Raw genomic sequence first — 26,916 nt, forward strand, 5'->3', positions numbered from 1 at the left:
GAAAAATCGTAAGTGGGCCCATTTCTTTCTCCCAAGTTCTTTATGCCTCACAGAGTACCCTGAAGCCCTCCCGCTCTGAATACAAGGCTAACAGAGAGAAGCCTCTCACACAGAGGAGAGTTTAGCAAGAACAAAGGGAAAAACCAACAGTGCAAAACACTCTCCCATACCTGACACTAAACCGATCAGCATTAGGATTTCACAAATGGTAAACAAAAGCGTAAAAGCTGGAAGAACAGCAGTGTCACAGAATACACATGTAAGGATGAAATTAATAGAGAAGTATCACGGCCATGCCATGGGGACAGGGAGGACAAAGCTTTGGCACTCCCTAAGCCTATAGTGACAAGATCAGGCACTCATACACAACCAGCAAAGCTCCTTTCAGTTGACACAGTTAGGTCTTAAAACGACTGGAATCTGTGCAGCCCTGTCCACTGTATTTATTTTGTTAAATCCTTACTTACCTCATGATTTTTTTTTTTTTAAACTTGCTGGTTTTATCTGAATCACAGAATCACTCCATCAACTAAGAATGGCCACGCACCACCACCCATGGAATCGAGGGAGAGCTCTCCATCTGTCAATGCTGTCTGTGTCCAGGCCGGGTGAGGTTTCCCATGTTGAGTCAAATTAAGCTCCAGGCTCCACTCCTGGTGGTTCCCTTCCATCAATTCCTTTGTGTTTCAACTTTGCAACCATAATCCTCCTGGAACCCAAAGACTTGGCTTTCCTGGGAGCTGCCCGGCGGGTCATGGGAGTAACGCCACCGGATCGCCAGTCCGCATCATTTATCACAGAATCATCCAGGTTGGAAAAGCCCTTGAAGCTCCTCCAGCCCAACCATGAACCTCACCCTGACCGTTCCCAACTCCCCCAGATCCCTCAGCGCTGGCTCAGCCCGACTCTTCAACCCCTCCAGGGATCCCGGGGACTCCCCCCCTGCCCTGGGCAGCCCATTCCAACGCCCAACAGCCCCTTCTGCACAGAAATCCTTCCTCAGAGCCAGCCTGACCCTGCCCTGGGCAGCTTGAGGCCATTCCCTCGGGGCCTGGCGCTGGCTCCTTGGCTCCAGAGACTCATCCCCCCTCTCTGCCCCCTCCTGGCAGGGGGTTGCGGAGGGCCAGGAGGTCTCCCCTCAGCCTCCTCTTCTCCAGACTGAACCCCCCCAGTTCCCCCAGCCGCTCCCCAGCAGACCTGTGCTCCAGACCCTGCCCCAGCTCCGTTGCCCTTCTCTGGCCACGCTCGAGTCATTCAATGGCCTTTTTGGGGTGAGGGGCCCAAAACTGAACCCGCTCATCGAGGGGCGGCCTCCCCAGTGCCGAGCCCAGGGCTCAGATCCCTTCCCTGTCCCTGCTGGCCACGCCAGTGCTGATATGAGCCAGGATGCCATTGGCCTTCTTGGTCACCTGGGCACACTGCTGGTTGAAACTACGACGGCATCTGATCACCTTCGAACCTCCAACTTCCGTTCTTGATTAATGAAAACATTCTTGCCAAATACTTTCGCTCTAGGCTGTCTTGTGCCGATCCAAGAATTTCACCTCTAGCGGCACAATACAAACACCCCCGGCTGTCCCTCTTAATCATGACCCCATTTCTGAAAACCAACAAAATAGAACCAGAGTCCTTTTCCATTATTCCTAGCTGCAGCATGCCAGTGGCCGGCCTGCTTTGAATGCTCCAATTTTCTCAAAGTAAACGCTTGGGCCCCCCCAGGACACTCAGCTAAGAGCATGGAGGGGACACCGAGAGGCAGGGGCTGGGAGAGGCTCGCCTCACGGCAGGCTGCCAGCTCGATCCCAACATCCAGCTACGAGCTTTTTAACTGCAGCAACTCTCTGCTGTCCAGCTGCACTGAGCTGCTCCAAGGAAAGCAGAAACTGCTGTGCTGGCCCGCAGGGATGCGCCTGCAGTAACTGCAGGGCTGCACATCAGGAACAGCACTGTACTTAAACCCCTTAGGGACATGTTTATGTACAGTTTCACTTTCAAAGCAGAACTGTTGGGAAGCAGCACGGCACCTAGCTAGAAAGGTTACTCCTTGTCTCACAGGTAAAATGGCTAAGCAGGTTTACCCAGAAAACGTTAACTGTTGCTTACATCTTCAAAGAGTTATTCTGCTGCTTCACTTACAGAATCTATTCCCAAGCTAGACATTAATATATAGGCACATGAATACTCATGTAAATTTACATAAGTGAATACAGGAGATAAGGGTGGAGGAGAACCAAAGAGAGAAAAGACATACTAGTCTTGGTAAAGAACTGGGTAAATACCCTTTTACTCTGAAGACGACTGGGTGTAGGTATCTGCCCTGCAGTTTACAGCTACAGTGTTATGCTAGACATTGCATTAGCCACTGCTCACTGCTTATACTGCTAAGGTAAAATAAAGAACCATAATAAAAGAAAAGATTACAGTGGAGTCTTCAATTTGCTTTTAAAACAAGATTTTTTTTTTTTTTTTTTTTTAAAAAAAGCTTACACTGGAGTTTTAAGTTGCTTTTTGACTAACCAATATTCCTTCCCCCAACTCTCCTCACCTTGCCTTAATCTTAGTGCAGCAGATACTGGTAACACTGATGTGGTGGTAATTTTGGTCTTTGCTGTAGGAATTCTGACCCCAATAGCACAGAACTTCCACCTTCTTTCTAAATTCCAACATACAATTCCAACCCAATGAAGTTGTTTCCTCTTGCTCTCTACCTCTGGAAGCTCTTGATTTTAGAAATAACCAAGACTTCACTGGGGCATTTTCAGCTTTTTGCTATGACAAGCAACAATAATCCCTTCAATAAGGGTACCAAGCTGTATCAGAAGTGTCTCAATGTTTTTACATCATTTGCTCATACTAGAAAGCTGTTCCTAAACCCTCTGGTGGGTACAGAATAACCACAGTAAAGAATTTTAATGCCATTAAAATTCATTTTGTATTAACACTGGGTTTTACTACAAAGAAGTTGTTCTTACTGTTTATAGCACAATACCTTCCTCTCATAGTTTGTTGTCTAGGCTAAACAAGTCCACTGCTTCTAATCCTCTCTGTATTGTATAGAGCTAATACAACTTGCTATAGTAAGAGAAACAGAAAACCTTTCTTTGCACATTCCTCTGTTTCTGACTAGATTCTGTTTCTGAACAGGACTTCTGAGAGGAGTGTCTAGCATTAACACCTGCATTTTCTAATAAAAATTTCTACCGTTAGTCCAAATACCCAACTCTGCACACTGTGCTACATTCAAGGTCACCTCATTCCTCTTACTCCATCCATGAAGACCTTCCAGTTCTTGATTATGCCCGAGATGGTCCACTGTCTGCAGGTGGATTATTCAGGTTTGTGGGCAATGTCACAGGTACAAACATCCCCGAAGTGGCTCTGGGCCAAGCCATTTAGGTCTGCCAACTCTTATTAGCTTAAGTGCAGCATCATGCTAATGACATCCCTGCCAGAACCAGCACAGGTATTCCTGCAGAAGGCTTCCTGGTACAGCCAGTTTTCCCAAGACTTAATTAACCACCAGCAGCACAATACTGCCACAGGGGGAATTATTCGTTAATGTGGAAGCACACCACCATAATAAGGATGCACTAACATTGCTTCTTGATTCAAGCTTTATTTCTATCATGGAGCTATGGCTGAAATAATTAAAACCAAAAAAGCCTCTTAAATCTTGATATGCTGCAGACCAAAATGGAGAGGCTTGTCCTATCTGAGAAGCAGCTGGGGTCAAGAAACAAAGTACTCTGCCTATTTATAAAGGTTCCTGTTACTTCAGATTGGAAGAGCCACTGTACTCCAGTCCTACTCTGGTCCATACTCCCTGAATTTGGGTTACCACTGCGTATTATGCATTTGAACCACTAGCTAATTTTGCTAAGAAAACAATTATTCAAGAATGCCATGGGTAAATCCTCTCCTGATAGCTCTTCTAGGCAGTTTTTTACCTGTTTGATACTTCCAATAATCCTGATGTCTTCCACTTTAACCAAAATTACCTACTACAGCTACACAAGAGAAGTTACTAGTTCAAACATGAAGTTTACTGCACTTCTCTTAAGCAGAAATAAATAATTTTAACAAAAAAAATCTCAGATAAATGTGACATAGGCTATCCTTTGAACACCCACACTACATTTAATTTCTTAATCTCAGTCTCCAGGGTTTTTCTGTCCTTTTTTTTTTTTTTTTTTTTTTGTACAAACTTCACACTAAAATCACAATACTGGGATTATAGTTGCTGGGATAATTTTTTCTACACGTATTTCTTCTAACATTTTTCAAACATTTTTTCTAACATATATCAAGTATTGTCACCAAAGATTTGGTAAAATTTATAAACAAAAAAATCTTTGCTCCAAAATTCTTAGTTACATGTACCATTATTTTCAGCATGCTGAGATGCAGATTAACTAGTTCCAGTCTCCTGCTTGAAGGGAATACATTAACCTTTTCAAATTTCACTTCAGCTTTGACATGTTCATTTTCCATTTACTCATCCCTGTCAGCTATCCTGGTGTCCAACCTGCTTTCTGATTTTGCCTTATCTGTACCATCTCCCTGGCCTGAGATCCCTCTCTTTCCCTAGCCCTCTGTTGGTTCTTCACTACTTCAAGGCTTTTCTTATCATCAAGCAAATTTCACCACAGAGGAAAGTGTGTGTCCAAGGGACACACCTGAAATTTGTCAGTTAAGAAAAATGCCTCTCTAAGAATGTCCTCCCATGGGGGGGGGGGGGGGAAAAAAAAAAAAAAAAAAAAAAGTCTTTCCTTATAGTTTAAATCCATGAACCACCTATTAATCTTCACTCTCTTGGCATGTCTCCTCCTCACTCTCTTTGTCAAAGTAACTTTTCTACAAAACCCACCACCCTTTACACCTCCATTTCTTTGAATTTATTTTGGAGATTATTATAAGCCTGCTTGCTCTGGCCATAACTGATGCAGAATCTCCAATCACATGGAAGATTTTGGTACGAATCTTAGGTACAAATCTTTTTTTACCTACAGCTGATTCTGCTGTATTTCTCCTCTGTTCCCCAGCTTTCTCGTCTCTCCCGTGACTTTGAATGCCCTCGTCTTTTCCACAAAACCACGATGTCTGGCAGAATCTCCCCTTTGTTTTTTCATGAAATAAGACTGATTTTCAACCCTGACTAGTAGTGAAAAAACCCCACAATCTCCTTCCCTTTATAATCATCAACACACTGTTCTCCAGGCTCACTCTCCTCATCCAGACTTTGTTCTCCACATCCTCTTCTTTGGAAGCATGCTGAAAATTCGAAATTATTTGTGCAGCCTTGTTTCTCCACCAATGACCAGTTATCCTCAACTCCCTGGCTTTCAGATATTTTCCTCACTTAGATCTACCAGCTGACATTTCCTATCAAATTGTTTTATTTCTGCTGCATACCCAAGAATAAATTAATTTTGCAACTGTTCAACCTTTTCAAGGAACTTTTCACCATCTGCTTGCTTTCACTACCAGTCCAACAAAAGCCTGATTGTCCACTCCTAACTTTAAAAGCAGAAAGACAAAATTTGCCTCCATAACCCCCTAAGAAAACATCTCTTCTCAGCCCCCTGAGAGAGCTGGCTTGCTCTGTCTTGGCTCCTAGACTTTCCAGCTTTTCACCAACATTAACCCTATCTCATACTTTGATGCAGGCTGGTTATGTGTTGCTCTGTTCAAAAGCAATAATTTTCATATACACCCTCTTTTGGGAGGGAGACCTCTGTCCCAGAAAAAGCACAGAATGCCCAGACAAACATTAGAAGTGGCAAATGAAAGCCCAGCAAGCAGACAAACTTGCTTACCTAGATCTCCAGCAAGCAATACTCTCGTCTTCCTTACCCAGCACAAATTACTTACTAACTTCCAGCCCTCGTGCTCTGCTTGCCAGCTCCTTCGTTGCCAGGCTGCTCCGACTACAGTGTTTGGCTCCCAAGCAGACTGCCAGGTATGACCCACAGCACAGGTTTCAGGTTGATGGCACACATCCACCTCAGAATGCAAATCAGACAGCTCTTCTCACTCCATCATCCCTCGCTGAGAGGGATGAGTACACCGCCTTGGTTTTGCGCAGTAAAAAACAACTACTGGTTTAACCAGTTAAAAACAAGGCCAGAAAAGGCACTGAGTACCTCCAGCTTCGCCGTATCTTTGGTCAGGAGGTACTCAGAGCCGTGGGCACAAATCTTTGCTAGCCTTCCTCTTGCTGCCAATGTACTTAAGGAAGCCCTTCTGGCTGCCCTTCACATCCTTCACTCCCGCTGAGCTTTGGCTTTCCTACCTCCATTCTCACACACTCCTGGTCACCCATCCCCACTTCCACCCTCCTCCTGATACTTCCTTTCTGGGTTTGAGCTCCACAGCAGTTCCATGTTCACCTCTGCTGGCCTCCTACCATTTTTTGCTTGCCTTTTTGCACGTTGGGATGGAGCACACTGTGCTTGTAGGCGGCTGTCCTGCAAGATCAACCTGCTGCCTGGGCCCCTTTGCCGGCCGGCACAGTCTGCCATGAGATCCTGCCAAGCAGATCCCTGAACAAGCCAAAACCTACCCTCCTGAAATTTAAAAAAAGGCAAGAACTTACATGCACATTTTGAAATACCACAGCTGTTTCTGCCATATTCCTCCTCCAGGAACCTGGAGATGCTTCCTACTAAGGCTGAAGAAACCTGGCTTGAACTGCAGCACCCATCGTCAAGCGTCTCAAAAATAAAGTGTTAAATTACCATTGTAAAAGGCAGCAGACACAAAAGCTGAAGACCTCTGTAGGCTCTGTGTGGCACTTACTCCATGGCTGTATTATTAAATGAAGTAACATTCCTTTATTACTTCCAAGGCAGGGTGAGGTAACATAAACTTCGTTGTCCTGACACTTGGGAACAATCAGTATTCTGCTACTGAACGCTAACTCAACAAACAAAAATTTTCAAGAAAAAAACACTGGAGACCACATGCTGATTGTTTTGGTAAGGCACAAGAACACCATGTTCTACCATTACTGTGTAAAAAAACTACAGACCATACTGCCTCTGAGTAAGAGCATCAGACATGACTAGTGTCCAAGTAAGGCAACTGAGGCATCCCAAGCACCAGCTAGAACATCTACACAAACTACACAGAGACGTATTCCCACATCTATGTGTGTTTCTTCAGAGAGCACAAATGTAAAATGCAGGAAGGACCACCCATAAAATCCAAACAAGCTAGTCAGCAATTCTTTGGATTTTTTTCCTTCATTTTTTCTTCTAATGCCTGCTATTTCCTCCAGCCTCACTGTAGAAGTAGCAGTCACTGGCTGACATCACTTGATAGTACTGAGGAAGAAAATTAAGTTACTGGCCTCAGGCCACAATGCACTAAGAATTCAGCTTGGAAGATCACACAAAGAAATCAGGAGGAAGCTTACTTCCACCTGAACTGCTCATTGCTCCTTTCCTCGAATTCATCAGTACTAAACAGAGAGTCAGGCAGTCTTACTGAGACCTTCTCCTTCAAACAGAGTTAAGAGACAGTAAAACTGCCAGAAAACCCTCTAAGCAGAAATGCTATTTATCCCCAAAGACTGTACCAACAAGGAGACTGTACCCCAACAGAAGCATTTTCACAGATTTTGGAAGGAGAAAGAGTCAAAAGGAATCACACATTGTGAGGATACATACTGAATAAGGCTCAAAACTTCAAGCATGAGCAGCAATAACTTTGTGAAATTCTCAATACTCTTTCAAAGGCAAGTTCTGGCCTTACAACCCAGGTCTTGAGCATGGAGCTTCAGATGCTGGAGAAACAGAAAACATCTGCCCAGACCTTTTGATATGACACACACCCCAGACATCTTTTCTAGTACCAACCGATATTTTTCAACTGACTGTTAACTATCCTTGCTTCTCAGCAATCACATATCAGGCCTCAACAAGTTTAATTCTAACTTAAAAACTGGGAAAAATAAGAAGTAGGTAGTAGGTTTAAGCTTTCAAGCCATACTCTCACATTAAAATACCACACAGATCTGAATATAAGCTCATGGGACAGCACAATGCTTGTCCATTGCATTACCTGATGATTCTTCAGCCCTTTCAAAGCAGAAATATTCCTAAATAGTTGTATGGTTCTGGTCTGATGGCCCTTTCCTACTCTGCCATCTAAGAATCACCCTTGGCAAGCTTTTGTGTTCCCTTTTGTGAGAGCTCTTCCTCTTCTGCTCTGCCACCTCTGGCCACACACTTAATTCTGCAGTTTGTAGCAGCCCTCAGAAGCTCTTCATTCCTAGTTTCATCTCAAGTTCCTACTTCCCCACAGACCAAAGCTTCGCCATTGCTCCTTATCTGTACAGTCAACCCCTACAGTGAGTCAGTCCGTGTCATCCTTCTCTCTCCCACAAACGGGCCATCTCCCCAAAGACTGTTTTCTAATTTAGCACGACAGCAACTGTGAGCATTCAGCTATGCGAAGCACTGAACTCCTGAACTGCCAACGTTAGGTCAAAATGAGAGAATCGGTTGGATAAAGAAGGAAGACAAAGGGACAGAAGTGTGTGTTATCTGCCACAGATCTGACAAAAAATAAAACATCAAAGTGGAACTGGATCATCTTGAATGCCAACGCAGGTTATAAAAGTGCTTATCTATCAGTCTCGATGAATTTGTTTGCATGAAGCTGAGGGAGGCATCCTATATTACAACCTAGTACACCTACAATATGCAGAGCATGACTTTTCACACAATCCTCCTTCTCCTCCCTCATAAAGGAAACACAGAGGCTTTAATTACTTCGTATGAGCTGGCTTTGAATTTCAGTATCAACAGTCCCATCGGTTTCCCACGTATTTGTTCCCACAAACTCCCCAGGCTGTTCCAAAGCTTAGAGAGAAAAAAAGTTTAATTAGTCTAAAATTAAGATTTTAAAAAATAATACTCTTATACAGCTAAAATTAGTACATGTTTTGGTTTTAATTTCAAAACACAAAATTTAAAACCTTATCTGAGAATAACATCTACATTCCCAACATTACTGCAAAAGCAAAATATATTAAAAATGTGGAGAAAGAAACTGCAACTGGTACAAAGATTTCCCTTTCTCCAAGACTGAAGGAATTGTGACTGACTTTTACAATCATTGCTGCTTAATGAGTAATGCAATCTATCATACAATGGTTAGATAAAAAAAAATCTGAATATGAATTATTCTTGGTTAGCAACAGGTAAGTTAAAAGCCCTGTAATACGGATAGCTTATAAAGCAGCATGGAAAACTCAACTTTTTTCAACAGGCACTGGCCTTCTCTGTTCCTTGCTGGAATAGTATCTAACACCAACAGAACTTGACTCCAACTGAGCTTTACCTATTACATAAACAAAGCTTTAGAGGACAGTATTATTATTTCTCATTATATTCAAGGCTGCAACTACCTTGAGTCATTTATCCAGCAATTTTGGCATCATGGGATGGTTCTGAATTTGATGTACAATGGAACCATTTTAATAAGTGGTGCTGCTGAATGCAGACTTATTTCACTGCTTATTTCAGACTGCTTAGCCTAAGTGGTCTTCTCCTTATTAACACGGTCACTCCTTAAACTGCAGATTCCACCTCCCGCTCTGCTGAGTCCCTGTGTTACACTGCAGGCACGAGGGCACTGTGACAGGTAACCCAGACACCCCATTTATTCCACGCTGGGCCAATCTCTCTACAATACATGTTTTAATTTATCTTCACTGCAGCCAGTTGTTCTGCCCTGCCTGAGCTGAGACAATGACACCTACGCCAGCCCTGAGCACAGGCCAGACTGACAGCCACAGCCATTTGGATCCTCCCGCACAAAATCAGCACCTCTGGCTCTCGCAGCACAGCCTTGATTCCTGCTGGCTGAGCTCAGGGTTTATTTTAAAAATACAGATAACTAAGGGTCACTTTCTCCTTGCTTTAATTCACCACAAATAACTTTACAAGAAAAATCACCTAGAAGTTATTATTTCAGGATTGCCACCCTCATGCTTTTCCTTCATCATCATCTCTAAACAGAAAAAATCCTCTGATTTTTTTTCTTTGAAAATATTAAACACAAAGTCTGACACAACACCTTTCAAACCCTCCAGAAGGAGGCTATCTTTCATATATATGTATGAAGAAAGACAGATGAACAATGAGGATGCAGTTGCCCAAAAAGCTCTGATAGCACCCCAGGGGTAAAAATAACACTGCTTATTACAAAAAAATAACCTGAATGCAGCCTGCAGTTTACCTCTTCCAAGATTTTTTTTTCCACCTCTATTCTGATTCAAAGCCTTGGCACTTGTTAGAAGGTGTATGCCATACCCGTGTTGGCCATCTGCTCAACAACCTCAGAAAGCAAACTATTTGAAGAATTTCTTTATTTTTGGAAATGACTTTTAAAACAAAGAAACTACTTGTTATCAAAACCATTTTCAGTAAAAGCTGAATCAATCTTGACATTAATGGAATCACTGCAGTTGGTTTGTTTTGAGCATATTTCCTATTTTTTCAAATGAAAGCTACTCTCGAATTAATTGAAACTAAAGCATATTGGAAAAAGAAGTGGGGAATATGCACTGGATTCTTGACATTGCTGTGTAATTACAGACAAACATGCTGAGGTGTATTCATCAGTAAACATGAATACACCACAAAAATTACCCCAGAGAACAAACAGACTTCCGTGGATTTTAAGAACTGGGAAAATGATGACATTTGATTTCTCTTTACTTAAGAAGAACCTGTCATGGAATGCCAGTGGAATTAAATATTAAACCTGCAATACAGCTATACTAAATGCTAAAGCATGCATACAATAGAAAGCCACATTCAAATGAAAGTCTTTATTTGAAAGAGGAGGGTGTTCAAGGACATGGAAGAAGGACTTGCAACGGATTTCAGTGATTTGTGGAAAACAGGCTACAGCTTGCAGGTCAGTGTGAAGTCCAAGACCACCACTGAGTCACATCATGACTACACAGGACCAAGGAGAGGAGCTCTGTCTTAATCCTTTGATGGCAAGGATGCAAGTGGTGGAGAGCAACACTTGGCACACCTCAGCCCTTTAGGGCAGCTTTGCACCAGACACCAGTCTGGGCTGGGCAATGGCTCCTGGAACAGATCTCCCCAACATAACAAAACAAGAACCTGCACTGTGTGCTGGGGCTTTATACCCTGCTGGGCGAGGATGTAGTGCCCAGCTCTTGGCAGAGTTTCCTACACACCTCTTCCTCTGATGTGCTCCAGGTCCAGCAGCTCTGTTGGCTGGAGCTTTTACAACACAACCTGCAGCATGTTGCACTGCAAATGAAAATGATGGTATAAATTCTAAACCTGTGACATATTTCATTGAAGTGTTCAACTACTCTATCAGTATTACCTAGAATGAGGGTCATGAATTTAACTAGTAGGAAATAATTACACGGGTTTGGTTTTCTAAAGAGCAATCTATTTTTAAGTAAGTTCTTGTATCAGATAAAGACTCTTGACTTCCCCTTTCCCTTTAGGTGAAAGCATGGGTTTTCTCCTACATGTAAAAAATCTGGTACAAACATTAGAAATACAAGCAGGAGATAAAACACAGAGCACAATAAGTAATCTTGACTCTGGAAATCTTATGACACTTCTGTTCTTATCAATAGGCTCTAAATTCACAGCTGAAGAAGAGTCAGTACAAAACTGCACTCCCCTCTTTACATGGGATCTCAGCATGTACTTGGTACGTCATAGCAATGTTTAGATGCATCCGAAGTCTTAATTTTAAAAAATGTGATTTTCCAGATAGTGCTGTGAGATACAGATGCAATTTACAGCATTTTTAAGAGAACGAGTACATGTTAGTTACAGCCCACAGTACAGAAAATCAAGACAGACTATTTGTTTTGACTTGTGGATGTCAGTCCTTTGAGATTCCATAATCTCATTTCTTGTAAATTTGCTTTCACCTGAACAAAGCCAAAGACTGGAGCACAGGCAACCACAGTGAGGGAAGAAACAGATGTGTTTCCTTTAAGATTGTATCAGTGGGTGGAGAGATCCACTACAATCCTTAAAATGAAACTGCTGCTCTTTCCAGCATGAAAAGATTTCCCTGCTGAGACAGGTTCTTTATAACTTAGAGACAGTGTAAACCAACACTGCCATCAAAGACTAAACCCTGGCCTCCACCCGTTCCTGACCAGCACTCCCACTTCACTGCCTCTGCCTCCCCGTACTCAGTACAAGAATTTGTGAGGCTTCACAGAGAATCAGGCTGAGAAAAAGATTTGGGTTAAACTTTCTTCTTTTTATTCAGGGTTGATTTTACCCCACACCAGTTCCTCAGTGCAATTCACTACCTGGCTTTGAAATCATTTGTGCAGGCTCAATGCAAGGTATGAAAGAAAAGCACGAGTGACTTGGGGCAGGCAAGGTTGTTACTTCTCTCTACAGAAACGCAGCTCGAGCTGATCAAACAGAACTGGTGCAGAAACACACCCCCCCCCCCCCCGAGCTCCAAATGTCCAACTGCTACAGCATACCTGGTAATATCGGGATGCATGTCATCTAGTCCTTACTGGCCTCTGCAAAAGGAACCTGAAAAAAAAACCACAAAACACAAAATTAAGTCTAAAATATATTACATATGCGGCCCGAAGCGATTCTGAGTGTACATATACAATGAATTTGCAGGGAACCTCAGCAGCACATCACATCAAATACTCTGCCTGTGTTTATCCCAGTTTCTCTTAGGAACGAGTAGCAAGCTTAAAAAACTTGCCCCTGCTCATCTCAGACCTGAAGAAGTAGTGTATGATAACATTCTAGCTGTGTTTTACTCACCTGCAGAGAAATTGGCTATAAATCCCTGAGAGATCTTTAATTTAGAAAAAAAAAAAAACCACCCTGCTTCCAAAGTCTTGACAAATCATCACAACCTGGATACGTGGCAACCCAGCTGCCACAGAGCGGGTGTTAGATCACCCAGCCTGCCCCAAACAGTGGTCACAAACCAAACTCTTTTATACTAGTTCTTTGTGCAGTGCTCCCCAGAAAGAGAAGTCCCAGAGTTGTAACTACCTTGGAAGAAAGTGAGGCAAAGCTCAGAAGCACGTCTAGATGGCTACAGCCTTACCACCTGCAGCTGTACTGACTAAACACTCATTTACCATAATCACTAGTCACAAGTAGAAGTAACTGGTTTGCAGTCTGAGTTTTGCATATCAAGCCCATATATGCTGCTTCCTAGAATCAGAGAATGCTAAAAGGAACAATCTACAGAAGCATTCAGTTCCTTCCTTGGCCTGTAAAGCATTGTTCTCTGCCATAAACATTTCAGAAAAGAAGAATTTGTCTAAATCTATGAACCTGAAATCAGTTTTCTTCCCCAAAATTTCTGCAGGGAAGAGTTTAGAATATTATAGAAGCATAGAATATTAGAAAAACAGTATTCATTTTCTTGATATATATCTCAAAGGACAAAAAGCAATCAGACTTTCCTGGAACCTTTTTGCTTCTTGAACCCTCTTGGGCTCACGAGTATCACTGAAGATCTTCATCAGCTGCCTTTCAGAGATATTCTCAATTGCAGGAATGACAGATGCAGTTTTTGTGTTTACTGGACACTGCTAGGTCTATAAAAAATTGGCTGTTGTTGTGATATTGACTCTTCAGAGCTCGTGCTCTCCTTCAGACCAGGTACCATTTAAGTTCTGCACTCAAAGGCATGTCAGAAAACTGTAAGTAGCCTTCAAAACCACAATAAAAATGCTTTCCATCAAGCTGGTGGCCTCATGAAGAGAAGAAAAGGAACTCCCTCAAGTGGAGAAGTTTTAAAAAGAAGTCTTCATTACTTCCATTTCTGCCAAAAAAAGTGAATACTAAAAAACTGAACTTTTAAGTGTGATGATGTCTGGATGAGTACACGGCTTCAGGGCGTCAGAGTTCAGCCAGGTCTGTGTCCCCAGGTAGACTTGGGAGGTAAGAGCAGGTAGTTTAGACAACCCCAAGCACCAGCATTTGTCTCTCCTGGTAGAGTAGGGTCTCCCCAGACACTGTCTAAGAACATGGGAAAAGGGCATCAACTCAGAACAGACCCTTTTATTTTGATTAGAGATGAAATACACCATCAGGTCCTGGTGTTGGCAGCAGGAATCTAATCTTTGCCACATGTGAACAGAGAAGCTGAGTCTTTCTGAACTACCTGTGCGACAGACTGCAAAACTAAACCCAGTTTCTGCAGATGTAGGTGCATTATAACAGAACGACAATGCAATAATAATTTTTCAGTGCAGGTATTTGCTCTCCTTCCTGCCTGGAAGCAGCAATTAAGCTGAGAAATCTCTACTGTCTGCTTTATCTCCTGAATATAACTGTAACATGAGATGGGAATAAGATTAAGAAAATCAATATTTTATACAAATTTCTGTTACAGTTTGTAACAGCTAATAACCCAGAACAGGTATTCCTCACTCAGCAGCATTGATTCTAGGAAAAAAGCACTTTTGGCATAACATCAGATGCACTTTTCAATTTTGCCAGCTTCTCTGCTGCTCCGAACACTGGCATCTCACAAAGTCCTTGTCTTCCTTAGGTTTACAACCTTAGGTTAACAACATAAAAGCTTTTTTTTTTTAAAAAAAAAACAAACAACCCACAACACAGAAATGGGGAAAAAGCTCCTCTGCATTTTTAAGTCCCTGCAAGCCTCCTGACTATCTTGATAAACCTGAGCTCGTAACTACATCAATCATCAGCACAGCCTCACATCTCACAACCAGTTGTCCCTGTTGGCCAAAGGGGAGACTGGGGGACAAACGTCACCCCATTTGCCTTCTCTAACATCTTCCACCAAACTTATGTCATAGAACTGCGCATTACACTTGCAAAACATGGAATACCTTTAGATGCTGATAAATTATGTATGTAAATAAGCAAACATTTTCAAGTCTGGCCAGCTAAAACTCACATGTCTGACTTCACATGAAGCAGCATTCTCTCTCCCGGAAACACTCCCCTCATGCTCGACACCCGACTTCAGTCTCACTCAAAGTGCCGCCTGCTTCCCCAACCTGCCAGCCCATGGGGCTGTAAATTATTCCAGAAGTGGAATTCGTCACCAGGCATCTGGTTTGGGGTTTCTGGCAACTTTACCTTATCCTACTTGAATTGTGACCACTACACCAACCTCTTACAGAATGACCAGAATCACGTATTCTGTCAGCCTCGTGCCAGCTTTACCATCCTTTCCTCCAAGAACAGCTTCCATGGCCAGCGAGAAAATCTGCCCCCAATCTCACCGTTTTTCATGCAAAGGGTTACGAGCGAGGCACTGAAGCCCCTCCGGGAGGGCAGAGCGGCTCGGACCCTCCCGGCGGCTCCACACCCCCTCGGTTTCTGCGTCCGTCTCCCGCCACCCGCCCGCGCTGCCCCCGCGGCGCGGAGGCTCCTCCGGGCGCGCTGCGCCCAGGGCTCCGCTTCTGCCCCGGCCCGCGGGGCCAGCCCGAGCCCCCGGCCCCCTCCCGCCGCGCCGGGCGCCCCGCGGCAGGCGGCTCCCCCCAGCGCCCGCCTCAGCGCTCAACGAGCAGCCGCTCCCCGACACCGCCCGTTCCGCCGCGGCTTCCGCAGCCCGAGCGGCAGCCCCCGCCGCGGCAGAGCCCCCTCCGCGGCAGCGCCCCCTCCGCGGCAGCGCCCCCTCCGCGGCAGCGCCCCCTCCGCGGCAGCGCCCCCTCCGCGGCAGCGCCCCCTCCGCGGCAGCGCCCCCCGCCCGCTCCCCCGCCGCCCTCCCGGGCAGCCCCCGGCCTCTCCCGCCGCTCCTTCCCCGCTCACCTCCGGCCTCCCCCGCCGGGGCGGCGCCCACCCGCTCTCGGCGGAGACCCGCGCTTGTCCGTCCTCTGCGCGCCCCGGGCGGAGCGAGGAGGCGGCGGCCGCGGGGCGGGGCGGGCCCGGGCGGTGCTGCCGCTCCGCTCCGCTCCGCTGCCGGCGGCCGGGCCGGGCCCCGCCGCGCTCAGCCCTTCCCGCCCGGACCCCCGCGCTCAGCGCGGCCGCCGCGGCGGGGAGGGGCCCGAGCCCAGCGCCCCGCGGCCCCCCGGGGCGGGGTCTCCCTCAGGCCGGGCGGCTCGGGCGGGCGCAGCCCGGCCCGCGGGGACGGGGCGCGGGACAGAGGGGCGGCCCCGGAGCGCTTCACCCCGCCCGAGCCGCGCCGGGAGCGACGCAGCCGGGAGGGGACCGGGGCCACGGGAGGCACACTGCGGGAAACTCGGCGTGTTCGCCTGCGCGGGGCGGACGAGGGTCTCCGGGAGAGACGGGCTGGAGGGGAACGGCCCTGCTGGGAGAGGTGCGCGGGGACGGCGGGGACACGGAGCCCTCACCCGCGGGAGAGCGGCAGAAGCACAGACCGACTGTCCCGCGCCCCCCGCGGGGCCGCCGCCGCCTGCGCGGGGCCGCCGACAGCGGCCACAGTGAGAACGGAATGCCGATGGACCAGCCCGGCCGTTATCGTAGATGCACCTTCATGAGTGCAAATAAAAAGAAAGAAGGCCAGTTTTCTTCGTGAGACCCCTGCTCCTGCTGCAGTCTGACGAAGAGACAGCCCCCAGCCATCCCGCCATGCCCCGCTGAACCATCTTCTGCTCCTTCCTTGTCCTGCACGCCTCCCTTCTCTCTTACCTGTAACCTCTTTTTACCCCCATTACTCCCCTAAAGCTCCTTACAACAAACCTCCTAATTTCATGCCCGAGCACCGCTCGATCACTTGTATAAAAATACGTTTTAAATACATGCATGAATGCAAGCACACACAGTTATATTCTAAAATCCAAACATCATGCATCAAGCAGGACACAGCAGCCTATAAACACCCGAGGGGATGATGCTGGAACCCATTTCTGCAGTTCCACAGTTCATCTTCTGCCAACAATGAATGTGTCTAGTTCAACCCAGCCTTATCTTCACGACTGAAGAAAAAAAGGGGGGAAAAAAATAAGGCATTTCAGCAAATTGCATCTGCTCTTTGTACGGAAAAACACCACTTAAAGTACTACATATTATTTTAGCCAAAACAAGGAAAAAGAGCTAATACTGTGGATCAAAGCTCTGCAATCACTGCAGTACAGCTGTCTAGATTTTAAGGCCAGAAAAAAAATCCTGAAGATGATCTATTCTGTCCTGTGTTACACAGGCCAAAAAAAGTTCTACCCCATCATCCTTGCTTTCAGGTCCTGGGAGTAGAGATCATGTGCACTATTATTGTTTGCCAGTGTGCTATAAGGCATTCTTGGAGCACTTAAGACTGTTGTCTCATCTTACTAAAATGCTGTCCAGCAGCTCTTTATTTCCAGACTTTTCTAAAGCTGTAGTCAGCATGGTTATGATGAGCATGGTTATAAATACCAGTGAAGATGGAAATGTTAGCAATTTTAAAACAAAGAATAGAATAACAAACGAATAGAAATGTTAGCAATTGTAAAACAAACATTTTCTTACACGTTTTAGTCCACATGTTCCATTCCAATCAAGCAATACACAACAAAGCTTGTAGCAGACTGATGGCTTGAAAACAGTTTCTGTTCCAGTAGCCAGGTTGCCACAAACAGATTAGTACCCCGGGGAAATGGGTCAGTGAATGTATTTGCACGAGGCAGTAAGACCTCGGAGTTATAATCACGTCAGGAATCTTTGGCCATATCATAGCCCCTTGGGGGGACCCCAGTGCTCCCACATGCGGGTAGTGGTCCTTTAGCTCGTTCTTTGGCCTCACTGAAAGCAACTTAAAACAGTGCTTGACCTGCAGCATCTGTATTTATAGTGTCAGCTTTTCTGGGTCTGATCCAAAGCCCACTGACATCAGTGAAAAGCTCCCGCTGACTTCCAAAAGATCAGGATTGGGCCTTCCATGAGCAAAAATCTGCTCATTTCAGTGTGTGCAGAGGGTGAAACAAAAACATTCAAGACCAAAGGAGCAAAGGAAGGGGCTGTGTTCAGGGTGTTATTTGTCCTTATTTTTTTTCTTTTTTTTTTTTTTCCTTGGGTTAGCTGTGTCTCTCTAAGTTACAGAAGTGCAGTATGAGTCCTGCCTCTCGGGAGGAGCGGTCTCTGTGTTATCACCAGAGCCACCAGCACACAGACCTGCAGCATCGTCAAAGCACAGCACAAACCTGCAAAGGCTCCACACAGCAGAGCAGCCCAGAACACAGAGCCTTGGTGAGGAGCGCTGACCCGCGCACACCTCGCCTGTTGTATAAATTGTGGGGAATTCTGAGCTATGAATGCTGAACACCACCCTCACTCCCACTGTAGAGTGCTCCCTTGGAGCCGTAAAAGGTACCAGTCTTTGGGGATATGTACCTGGAGACAGCCAGAGGGGTCTGAAACACAAAGGTGGACAAACAGTCTCTAAATATCAGGCTTCTTCAAGTTCTTTCATAAAATAATTAGGATCTGAGGTATGTAAAAAGCACGTATTCTAGAACATAAGCTGCTGAACCCCTGACAGGTTAGTATTTATATTACAATATAGTCATGAGTAGCGAAACAGGGTTTTTTTTAAATGTTATCATTTATCTGTTGACTGCCCACTGCGAGCAGGATGAGATTGTGTTCAGATGTCAAGCAAGTCCTCTAGTTATAGTCCATGAACGAGTCACCCTCTGAAATCCCGTTCAAGTCCAGCTAAAGCTCTGCCCGGCCTGATGGTCAGTTTGGCGATGATCTCTGGAGCGATGCGCTACTGGAAAAGCCGAGGTGTGGCCTTTGTCAATGTGGACAGCACCCTCGTGTGGAAAACCGGGGTCCCTGCACACCCACCCTGACCTGGCTCCGTCAAACTCTAAACATAAATGAATGCTGATAGGCGCAGGGCTGTGTGCGCGCCGGGGCGCTGATGGCGAGTGCTCCTGCGTGGTGGGGCACAGGGGTTTGGACAGAGCTGCTGGGGACTGCAGCCTTACTCATCCACCTCCCCACCAACAGATCTCCCTCGGTTATAGTGTGGAAAATAGTTGGATTCTTACATTTAAATTCAATTCACTCCGAGTCATGACTCTCTCATGAAACCTCATCCTACCATCTTCTTCATGCAGCTCTCAACCCTGAAGTTCCCAAGGCCATTATAATTTAAGACCAGGACACAGCATATCCATGGGATTAATACACCTACTCCTGAAATCCATCCTGTTTATGAAGAAAGGGGGAGGCTGTCTTCAGTAGATACTGCAGTTTCTCAGATCTTGAGAGAGGATGCTGTGAGACAACGTCTAACTGGAACTGCATAGATAATTCAGGGATGAGCGTGCAGTTATTTACACCTGGAATCTGACAAAATGCTGTTGCTAACACAACTGTCCTTCTGAACGTGCCCTTCTGATTATCACTTTGTGTCTATGTCAAAGCAGAGTAATCTGGTAATTTGGGAGGAGTCATCAGTAGCAGACAAACTCAGAAATCTGCTTTCCTGTAGATTATGGTTAGGCATGTGGTAATGGCCAGGCAATGAGGGTGACAGTGGATAGCTACCATGGCTAACACTTCATTTGTGCTTCTCAAGAGGAGGCCCAACCATTATTAACTGCACCAAACCTCCCTTTCTTCTAGAAATGCTCTTGTTCTAAACTGGTGACATTACTCACACCAACAGTCCTAACCCTAACAGCCTAAGGAGTCTTAAAGTCTTTATGTCATCAGCTAGGCTAGGTCATTCAAAATAAATCCTCACGTGTAAATAAAATAAATAAAAAAAAAAAATAAATCCTCTGTTCCAAGCCTGCTGGCCACCCCTTCTATTGAGACTCTGAATTCCAGCTCCACTTGGGCACCTCCACATCTGCCTGCTCGCTACACCTGACTCAGCACAGCTTCAGCATTGCCTGGGGTCAGGAGGGTAACAGGCATTTACAGGATTAAGATTTACCAGAAGGAGCCCAGCTCTGTTTGCAGTTCAACAAAATATAATCCAATAATATAATGCACCGCACATGTAAATGTCTCCGATCCATTTCTCTGAAGGCCATCAGAGCCTGCACGTTCCAACAGCAAGAGCTGTTTTACTTACAGCACCTTTACAAATGACAACACAGAGGTTGTTCTGGCAGTGCAGTTGGTTTGCCCAGCTCCTGGGTGTTCCACATGCTGTTTTACACTGGAAGCACTGACTTATATATAGCATGTGTTATTGTTACAAGGAAAAATCTTTGATTTAGCCGCTTATACCTAGCTCTTTGACTTATTTTTATATTCTCACAAAGTTTAACAAGTAACATGAACACACTGAGAAAAACTCTTTCGTATAGCCTCCTAGGCATACTGCACTCAGAGAGCTTTGAGCATCTCTGCCATCTTATTTACCCTGAAATGCAGAATAGCTAGTGGGTTTTAAAGACTATCTTAATTAGGAAGAGATTATATACATCTGCAAATCTTCTAGGTCTCTTTCTCCATCCACCAATGGCTATTGTAAAATCAGTGTCTTCTATGAATTTCCTGAAATAACATCTCCCTTTTGAGGGCCAACACCATCCCAAGAGATTCCAATACTATTGATCACACTGTTCCCTAGGAACATACTGTGCAGCTCCCTGGTATCACCATTGTATGGATATTTTTGTTAACCTGCTTTCCTATTTCCAGCTTAGGTCACCCTCAACTCTTGGTGCCATTCAGTTTCTTCACTTGTTTCAGGCCTGATACAGATTTTTTCATTCGGGGACACTGGGTCCCTCCCCCTGATCTGTCTTTCAGCAGCTATCTGCCACCTGGACTCTGCCCTAAATCTTGCAGGTGAGAGATGATGGCCCGCTGACACAGCTCCGCTTCCTCGCTTTCCCACTCCAGTCCTCTGACACAGGTGTCTGCCCTTACTGTGCCGTTTGGTTTCTCAACTCTAACGTTTAGAATGGCCAAGGGGCCTCAGACACACCAGGTCTCTGCCTGTCCTGGTGCTTATTGCAGTCCACTTACCCTCTTCTGCTGACGGCATCCACTGCACTGCCTCACTCACACATTTTTCTTGCCATCAGCCCGACTTGGTTGTCCTTGGGTCTCTGTCCAACCTCAGGTATCCGGAGAAAGGGGTTTATTGCCTGGTGCCAAAGTTCAGTAGCTTGAGCTGAAGTTTCAGCTTTGTGAGTGTCATAGAAAAAAAGAGAGAGACCATGAGAATATCAGATGCCGTGCACCCCCTCCACCCAGTCCCAGGCTCTGTGGGAGGCACATGGGAGCAGCTTTGTTCCCATTTAAAGTACAGACCAAAGTAGCCAAGAGCCATTTTGTCTCCCCTGTGCAGCCTGGCAGGATTTGTGTACAGACCTCAAAGGACTGCTACTGAGTGTGCTGCTCCAGGGGATTACAGGCAGGAAAGCTGTCCCTGGGTCTCTGTCCTTCTTGAAAGGGCTTCTAAAGTATATGACCCGTGGCTAATATTAGACACTGCGACTTCAGCAAGCAATCCAATGCCCTTTCTGTGCTGCTTGGCTCTGCCCACTCCTGCTGTGATCTCCGCCTGCAGTGCTATTTTCAGGGTGAATGTCAGGACCCCAGGGCTCACGTCACTTGGCACTTGGTCCCTTGCTGAGGTCCCTGCTCCTTCATCCCCCTGCTCTGCACACCTCGGAGAGGGAAGTGTCCTGAGAGAGCCCAGCAGAGTATCAGAGCATTCCCCGCTCCCCTTGTGCAGCCTGTGCAGCAAACCTCTGGGTGATAGACTGAATAGGGGATTTTATTTTGAACAAAACAGATTCCATTCGCTGGTTCTCTGATACTCACAGACAAGTACTGCGATGTGTGCAAGTGGTTCAGCCAGGGTCACCTGCAATAACACTGAGCACAGGCAACACATCTCTCATTTCTCTATGACCACATGCTGTATTTTTGCATACACCTTTCATATCCACAGAATCATAGAATCACAGGGTGGTTTGGGTTGGAAGGGACCTTAAAGCTCATCTAGTTCCCACCCCCCTGTGCCATGGGCAGGGACACCTTCCACTAGCCCAGGTTGCCCAAAGCCCCGTCCAACCTGGCCTTGAACCCTTCCAGGGAGGGGGCAGCCACAGCTTCTCTGGGCAGCCTGTGCCAGGGCCTCACCCCCCTCACAGGGAAGAATTTCGTCCTTATATCTAATCTAAACCTCCCCTCTTTCAGTTTAAAACCATTACCCTTTGTCCTATCCCTACCCCCCTGATCCAGAGTCCCTCCCCCCTTTCCTGCAGCCCCTTTCAGCCCTGGGAGGCCGCTCTAAGGTCTCCCCGGAGCCTTCTCTTCTCCAGCTGAACCCCCCAACTCTCTCAGCCTGTCCTCACAGGGGGTGCTCCAGCCCCTGATCATCTTCGTGGCCTCCTCTGGCCCCTCTTGAGCAGGTCCGTGTCCTGATATTGGTGCCCCCAGAGCTGGACCCACCACTGCAGGGGGGTCTCACGAGAGCATAGCAGAGGGGGAGAATCCCCCCCCCCCCTCACCCTGCTGCCCACACCGCTCTGGGTGCAGCCCAGGACACAGGTGGATTTCTGGGCTGCAAGCAGACGTTGCTGGCTCACAGTCAGTTTTTCATCCATTGATTCCCCCAAGTCCTTCTCCCTGGGGCTGCTCTCCATCCCCTCCTCGCGTAGCCTGGGTTTGTGCTTGGGATTGCCCCAACCCAGGGGCACGACCTTGCACTTGGCCTTGTTGAGTTCCATGAGGTTTGCACAGACCCACCTCTCCAGCCTGTCCAGGTCGCTCTGGATGGCACAGCCCTTCCCTCCAGCGTGTCACCGCCCCACACAGCTGGGTGTCATTGGTGAACTTGCTGAGGGTGCCTCGATCCCACTGTCTGTGTTGCCAACAAAGATGTTAAACAGTCCCAACCCCAACACCTGAGGACACCACCCATCACTGCTCCCCACTTGGACATTGAGCCGCCGACCGCAGCTCTTTGGGTGCGACCATCCAGCCAATCCCTTATCCACTGAGTGATCCATCTGTCAAATCCACGCCTCTCCAATCCAGAGACAAGGATGTCATGGACAGTGTCAAATGCTTTGCACTAGTCCAGGAAGATGACAGTAGTTGCTCTTCCTTTATCCACTAATGCTCTAATTCCTGTCATAGGCAGCTACCAAGTTTGTCAGGCACTATTTGCTGTTAGTAGAAGCCATGTTGGCTGTCACCAGTCTCCTCCTTATTATCCATGTCCCCTAGCATAGTTTCAGGAGAATCTACTCCTTGAGCTTGCCAGGCACAGAGGTGAGACTGACTGGCCTGTCGTTCCCCAGGTCTTCCTTTTTTCCCTTTTTAAAAATGGAGGTTATGTTTCCCATTTTCCAGTCAGTGGGAACTTCACTAGCCTGCCACAACTTCTCAAATATGATGGATAGTGGTTGAGCCACTTTATCCGCCAGGTCCCTCAGGACCTGCGGATGCATCTCATCAGGTCCCACAGACCCTGAACCTGCTCTTCTCCTACAGTGGCAGTTCTTTATTCTCCCAGTCCCTGCCTTTGCCTTCTGCATCTTGGGTGGTGTGACTGCAGCACATGCCAGTGAAGACTAAGGAAAAGAAGTTTTTGAGTACCTCAGTGTTCTCCATATTCTGGGTAACCAGGTCTCCCATTGCCTTCTGGAGAGGGCCCACATTTTCCCATTTTCCTTTTTTCACCAATGTACCTATAGAAGCTTTTCTTGTTGCCCTTGACATCCCCATCCAGATTTAATATTAGGGCTTTGGCCTTCCTAACCTGATCCCTGGCTGCTCAGACAATTTCTCTGTATACCTCCCAGCCTATCTGTCCTTGCTTCCACCCTCTGTAGGCTTCATTTTTGTGTTTGAGCTTGTCCAGAAGCTCCTTGTTCACCCATGCAGCCTCCTGGCATTCTTACCTGACTTTCTCTCTGTTGGGATGCATCGCTCCTGAGCCATCACAAGGTTCTTCCAGAGAGCACTAGAGCTTTCACAGGGCTTTTCTGTGCCCCAGAGGGACCCTGCTGCTCTCCAGAGAGCCTCCAGGCTTTTGCTGGGCTTTGTCAGGGCCCAGACAATGCCATTCTACCTCCCTGAGACCCTTGGGGCTTTTACTGGACTTTACCGAAGCCCTGGCAGGGCTGTTCTGCCCTCCAGAATGCCCCAGGGCCTTTGCTGGGGATTGCCAGGGCTGTCAGAGGGCCATGCTGCTTTTGGCCAGGCTTTGTGGGGACCCAGGCAGAGTCCTGGTAGCCTCCAGATTACCTGCAAGACCTTCACCAGGCTTTGCTGTGGCCTGTGTGGGGCCTTGCAGCCTTCCAGAGAGCCCCTCTGAGCTCAAACCGCAACACTTCACATTAAGCATCACTATCTATCCTGGAAACACCCCGCTCATGAACATAGGCTGCTGAACCCCTGACAGGTTAGTATTTATATTGCAATATAGTTATGAGTAGCAAAACAGGGTTTGTTTTTTTTTAATGTTATCTTTTATCTGTTGGCTGCCCACTGCGAGCAGGATGAGATTGTGTTCAGATGTCAAGCAAGTCCTCTAGTTATAGTCCATGAACGAGTCACCCTCTGAAATCCCGTTCAAGTCCAGCTAAAGCTCTGCCCGGCCTGATGGTCAGTTTGGCGATGATCTCTGGAGCGATGCGCTACTGGAAAAGCCGAGGTGTGGCCTTTGCCAACGTGGACAGCACCCTCGTGTGGAAAACCGGGGTCCCTGCACACCCACCCTGACCTGGCTCCGTCAAACCCTTTGAGCCGGGTTGTCCAGACAGTTCTTCACACAGCACCGTGTGAAGCTGCGTGTGTCACAGTGGGACATCTGGACCAGAAGGATGATGTGAGAGACAACAGCAAAATTCTGACTCTAGAAAAATTACATCCACCACATTCCCTTCATCTGCTGGGTGGGTGACCTCATGCTAGAAGGATTATCTAATGAAATGAAAAGGACTTTCCCTTTGTGAACCCGTGTTGACTGTGCCTGATAGTTCATTGTTATATACATGCCCTCAGTAGCACCCAGTATAATCTTCTCCAGCGTTTTTCCAGGAGCTGAGGTTGGACTCACAGGTCTGTAGGCTCACGGGTATTCCCTCATGCTCTTCTTGTCAGCTGGAATCACACTAGCCAGCTTCCAGGCAGCTGGGACCTCCCAGACTCCCAAGGCAGACAATGGAGAGGGGTCCTGCCAAAACATCCATCTTCTCCTCAAGTACTCTGGGGTGAATCCGATCAGGTGCAGGGGCTTGTGATCATTCAGCTGATCTCTGACAAATTCAGTGGCCACAAATGGAAAATCACTGTTCCCCTAGTCGGAGTGGTTTGACTCAGGGGATCAGGCAGCCCAAGGACTAGGAGTATTATTAAAGACTGAGGCAAAAGACATGTTGAATCCCTCAATTTGCCTTTAAGCCTGTCTGTCAGGTGACCATTATCCACAAGTCTCACTCTGATGTTTTCTTCAGAGCTCTTCTTGCTACAATCCTACTGAAAAATCCCTTCTTGTTGTCAGACACATCACCGGACGCTTCCAACTCTAACTGAGCGGCCTCTCCTCTCTCCTCCCTGCGTGTCTGAGGCCCCAGTTTCTGCGTCTCATGCAGCTCCCCGAAATCTTCTCCCCCCAAGGTAGGCAGCGACCCTGACCCCGACCCCTGCAGCCTGGGGACGCTTTTGGGGGCAAGAGCGGAGCTGAGCGCCGGCCATGGCTCCCGTCTCTCTTCCAGGCTCAGCCAACCTGTGCCCATTGCCCGGGCAGGAGCAGCCCTTCCCTGCAGCCTGGACAACCCCGGCGGGGGGGGGACCCCACGCCCCCCAGGCCCCTCCAGCAGGTATGGCACCCCTCTCTGCTCCGGCACCCTGGCTCAGCGCCCCCGACCACGGGCATCCCAGCGTCCCCATCACTGCCGTGTCCCCTCCCCAGGCAGTTCTTGCACGGGGGTCCGGCAAGCTCCTCTTGCTACAGTCCTACTGACAAATCCCTTCTTGTTGTCAGACACATCACCGGACGCTTCCAACTCTAACTGAGCTTTGGCCTCTCCTCTCTCCTCCCTGCGTGTGCGAGCCACGGCTCTGCCCCTTCCTGCCAGGCCTGACCTTGCTCCCAGAGATGGTGCAATTCCTTTTGCCTCTGCAGCTCAGCGAGCAGGTCCCTGCTCGGCCAAGCCCCCTTCTGCCCCCTCGCTTGACGCCTGACACGGGGCAGTTGCCTGCTCCCCAGCTCCTCCAAGGTGCTTCTTCAACCCTGAGCAGCACTCGCCGGCTCCTGAGGCCTCACCTGCAGGTTGCCAGGGACTCTGCTAAGTACCTCCCCAAAGAGCGTAACGTTTGCTCTCTCACAACCCTCCGGAGCAACTCTGCTGCCCTTTTCTCCTCCTTCCAGTGACCAGCTTCAACTCAACAATCCTGCCATGGCTCTGGCCCAGACAGTGCCCTGCCACCCCATGTCCCACCAGCCCTTCTGCACTCCCTCCAAGCCAGTCTCGGGGGGCATCTCTCCTAATTGCCTCCCCGAGTCCTTGTGACAAGAAGTTCTCCCCACAGAGCTCAGGACTGTTTCAGCCCTGCTCGTCCCGGCAGGACGGGATTCCCAGCGGGTGTTACTGGGCAGTTGGCAGCTGCCACAAGGACCAGGCTCAGCGCTCCAGAGATTTCTCCCAGTGCCCGCAGAGGAACTGCGCAGTGCTGGCGTCCCGGCTGGGCGAGCGGCAGGAGACACCCACTGGGACATCTGCTTTGTTGTCCAACCCCCTCAGCCTCACCCCGAGGCTCCCAGCCATGTCGTCCTCGCTGACTGTCAGCCCTGCAGCATCACACCTCTCCCTGCCCTCGCCTGCCCTACCTGCCCCTCCTGCCCCTCCTGCCCCACCTGCCCCCTCCGTCCCAGCACTCCAGGTGTGGGGCTCCTGCCACCAAGTCCCCCTGATGCCAAGGCTGTCCCAGCTCTGGGCACGGACCAAGGCTTCCAGCCCAAGGCCCCTGCACCCACCGCTCCCTGGGG

General features: G+C 47.7%; 1 protein-coding gene across 5 annotated transcripts in view; it reads right to left on the minus strand.

Annotated features, from left to right (window-relative positions):
- LOC141971128 (ceramide synthase 4-like) overlaps positions 1-21,381 on the minus strand; it is a 50,367-nt gene extending 28,986 nt beyond the window's left edge. For 2 of the 5 annotated variants that reach the window (XM_074928272.1, XM_074928267.1), the window contains exons 1-3: positions 21,219-21,302; positions 20,931-21,090; positions 12,521-12,575 (exon numbers count right to left, since the gene is read on the minus strand). In XM_074928272.1, the coding sequence (XP_074784373.1) occupies positions 12,521-12,540 (20 nt within the window). In that variant the 5' untranslated portion in view covers positions 12,541-12,575; positions 20,931-21,090; positions 21,219-21,302. Of the gene's footprint in view, positions 1-12,520; positions 12,576-15,806; positions 15,951-20,930; positions 21,091-21,218 lie in introns of those variants that run through there. The other 3 variants (XM_074928268.1, XM_074928271.1, XM_074928273.1) reach the window with 3 other exon arrangements.
- Between the last annotated feature and the right edge of the window lie 5,535 nt (positions 21,382-26,916).

This window comes from Athene noctua, chromosome 27, assembly GCF_965140245.1.
Source record: "Athene noctua chromosome 27, bAthNoc1.hap1.1, whole genome shotgun sequence".
In the NCBI taxonomy this organism is placed as follows: Eukaryota; Metazoa; Chordata; class Aves; order Strigiformes; family Strigidae; genus Athene; species Athene noctua.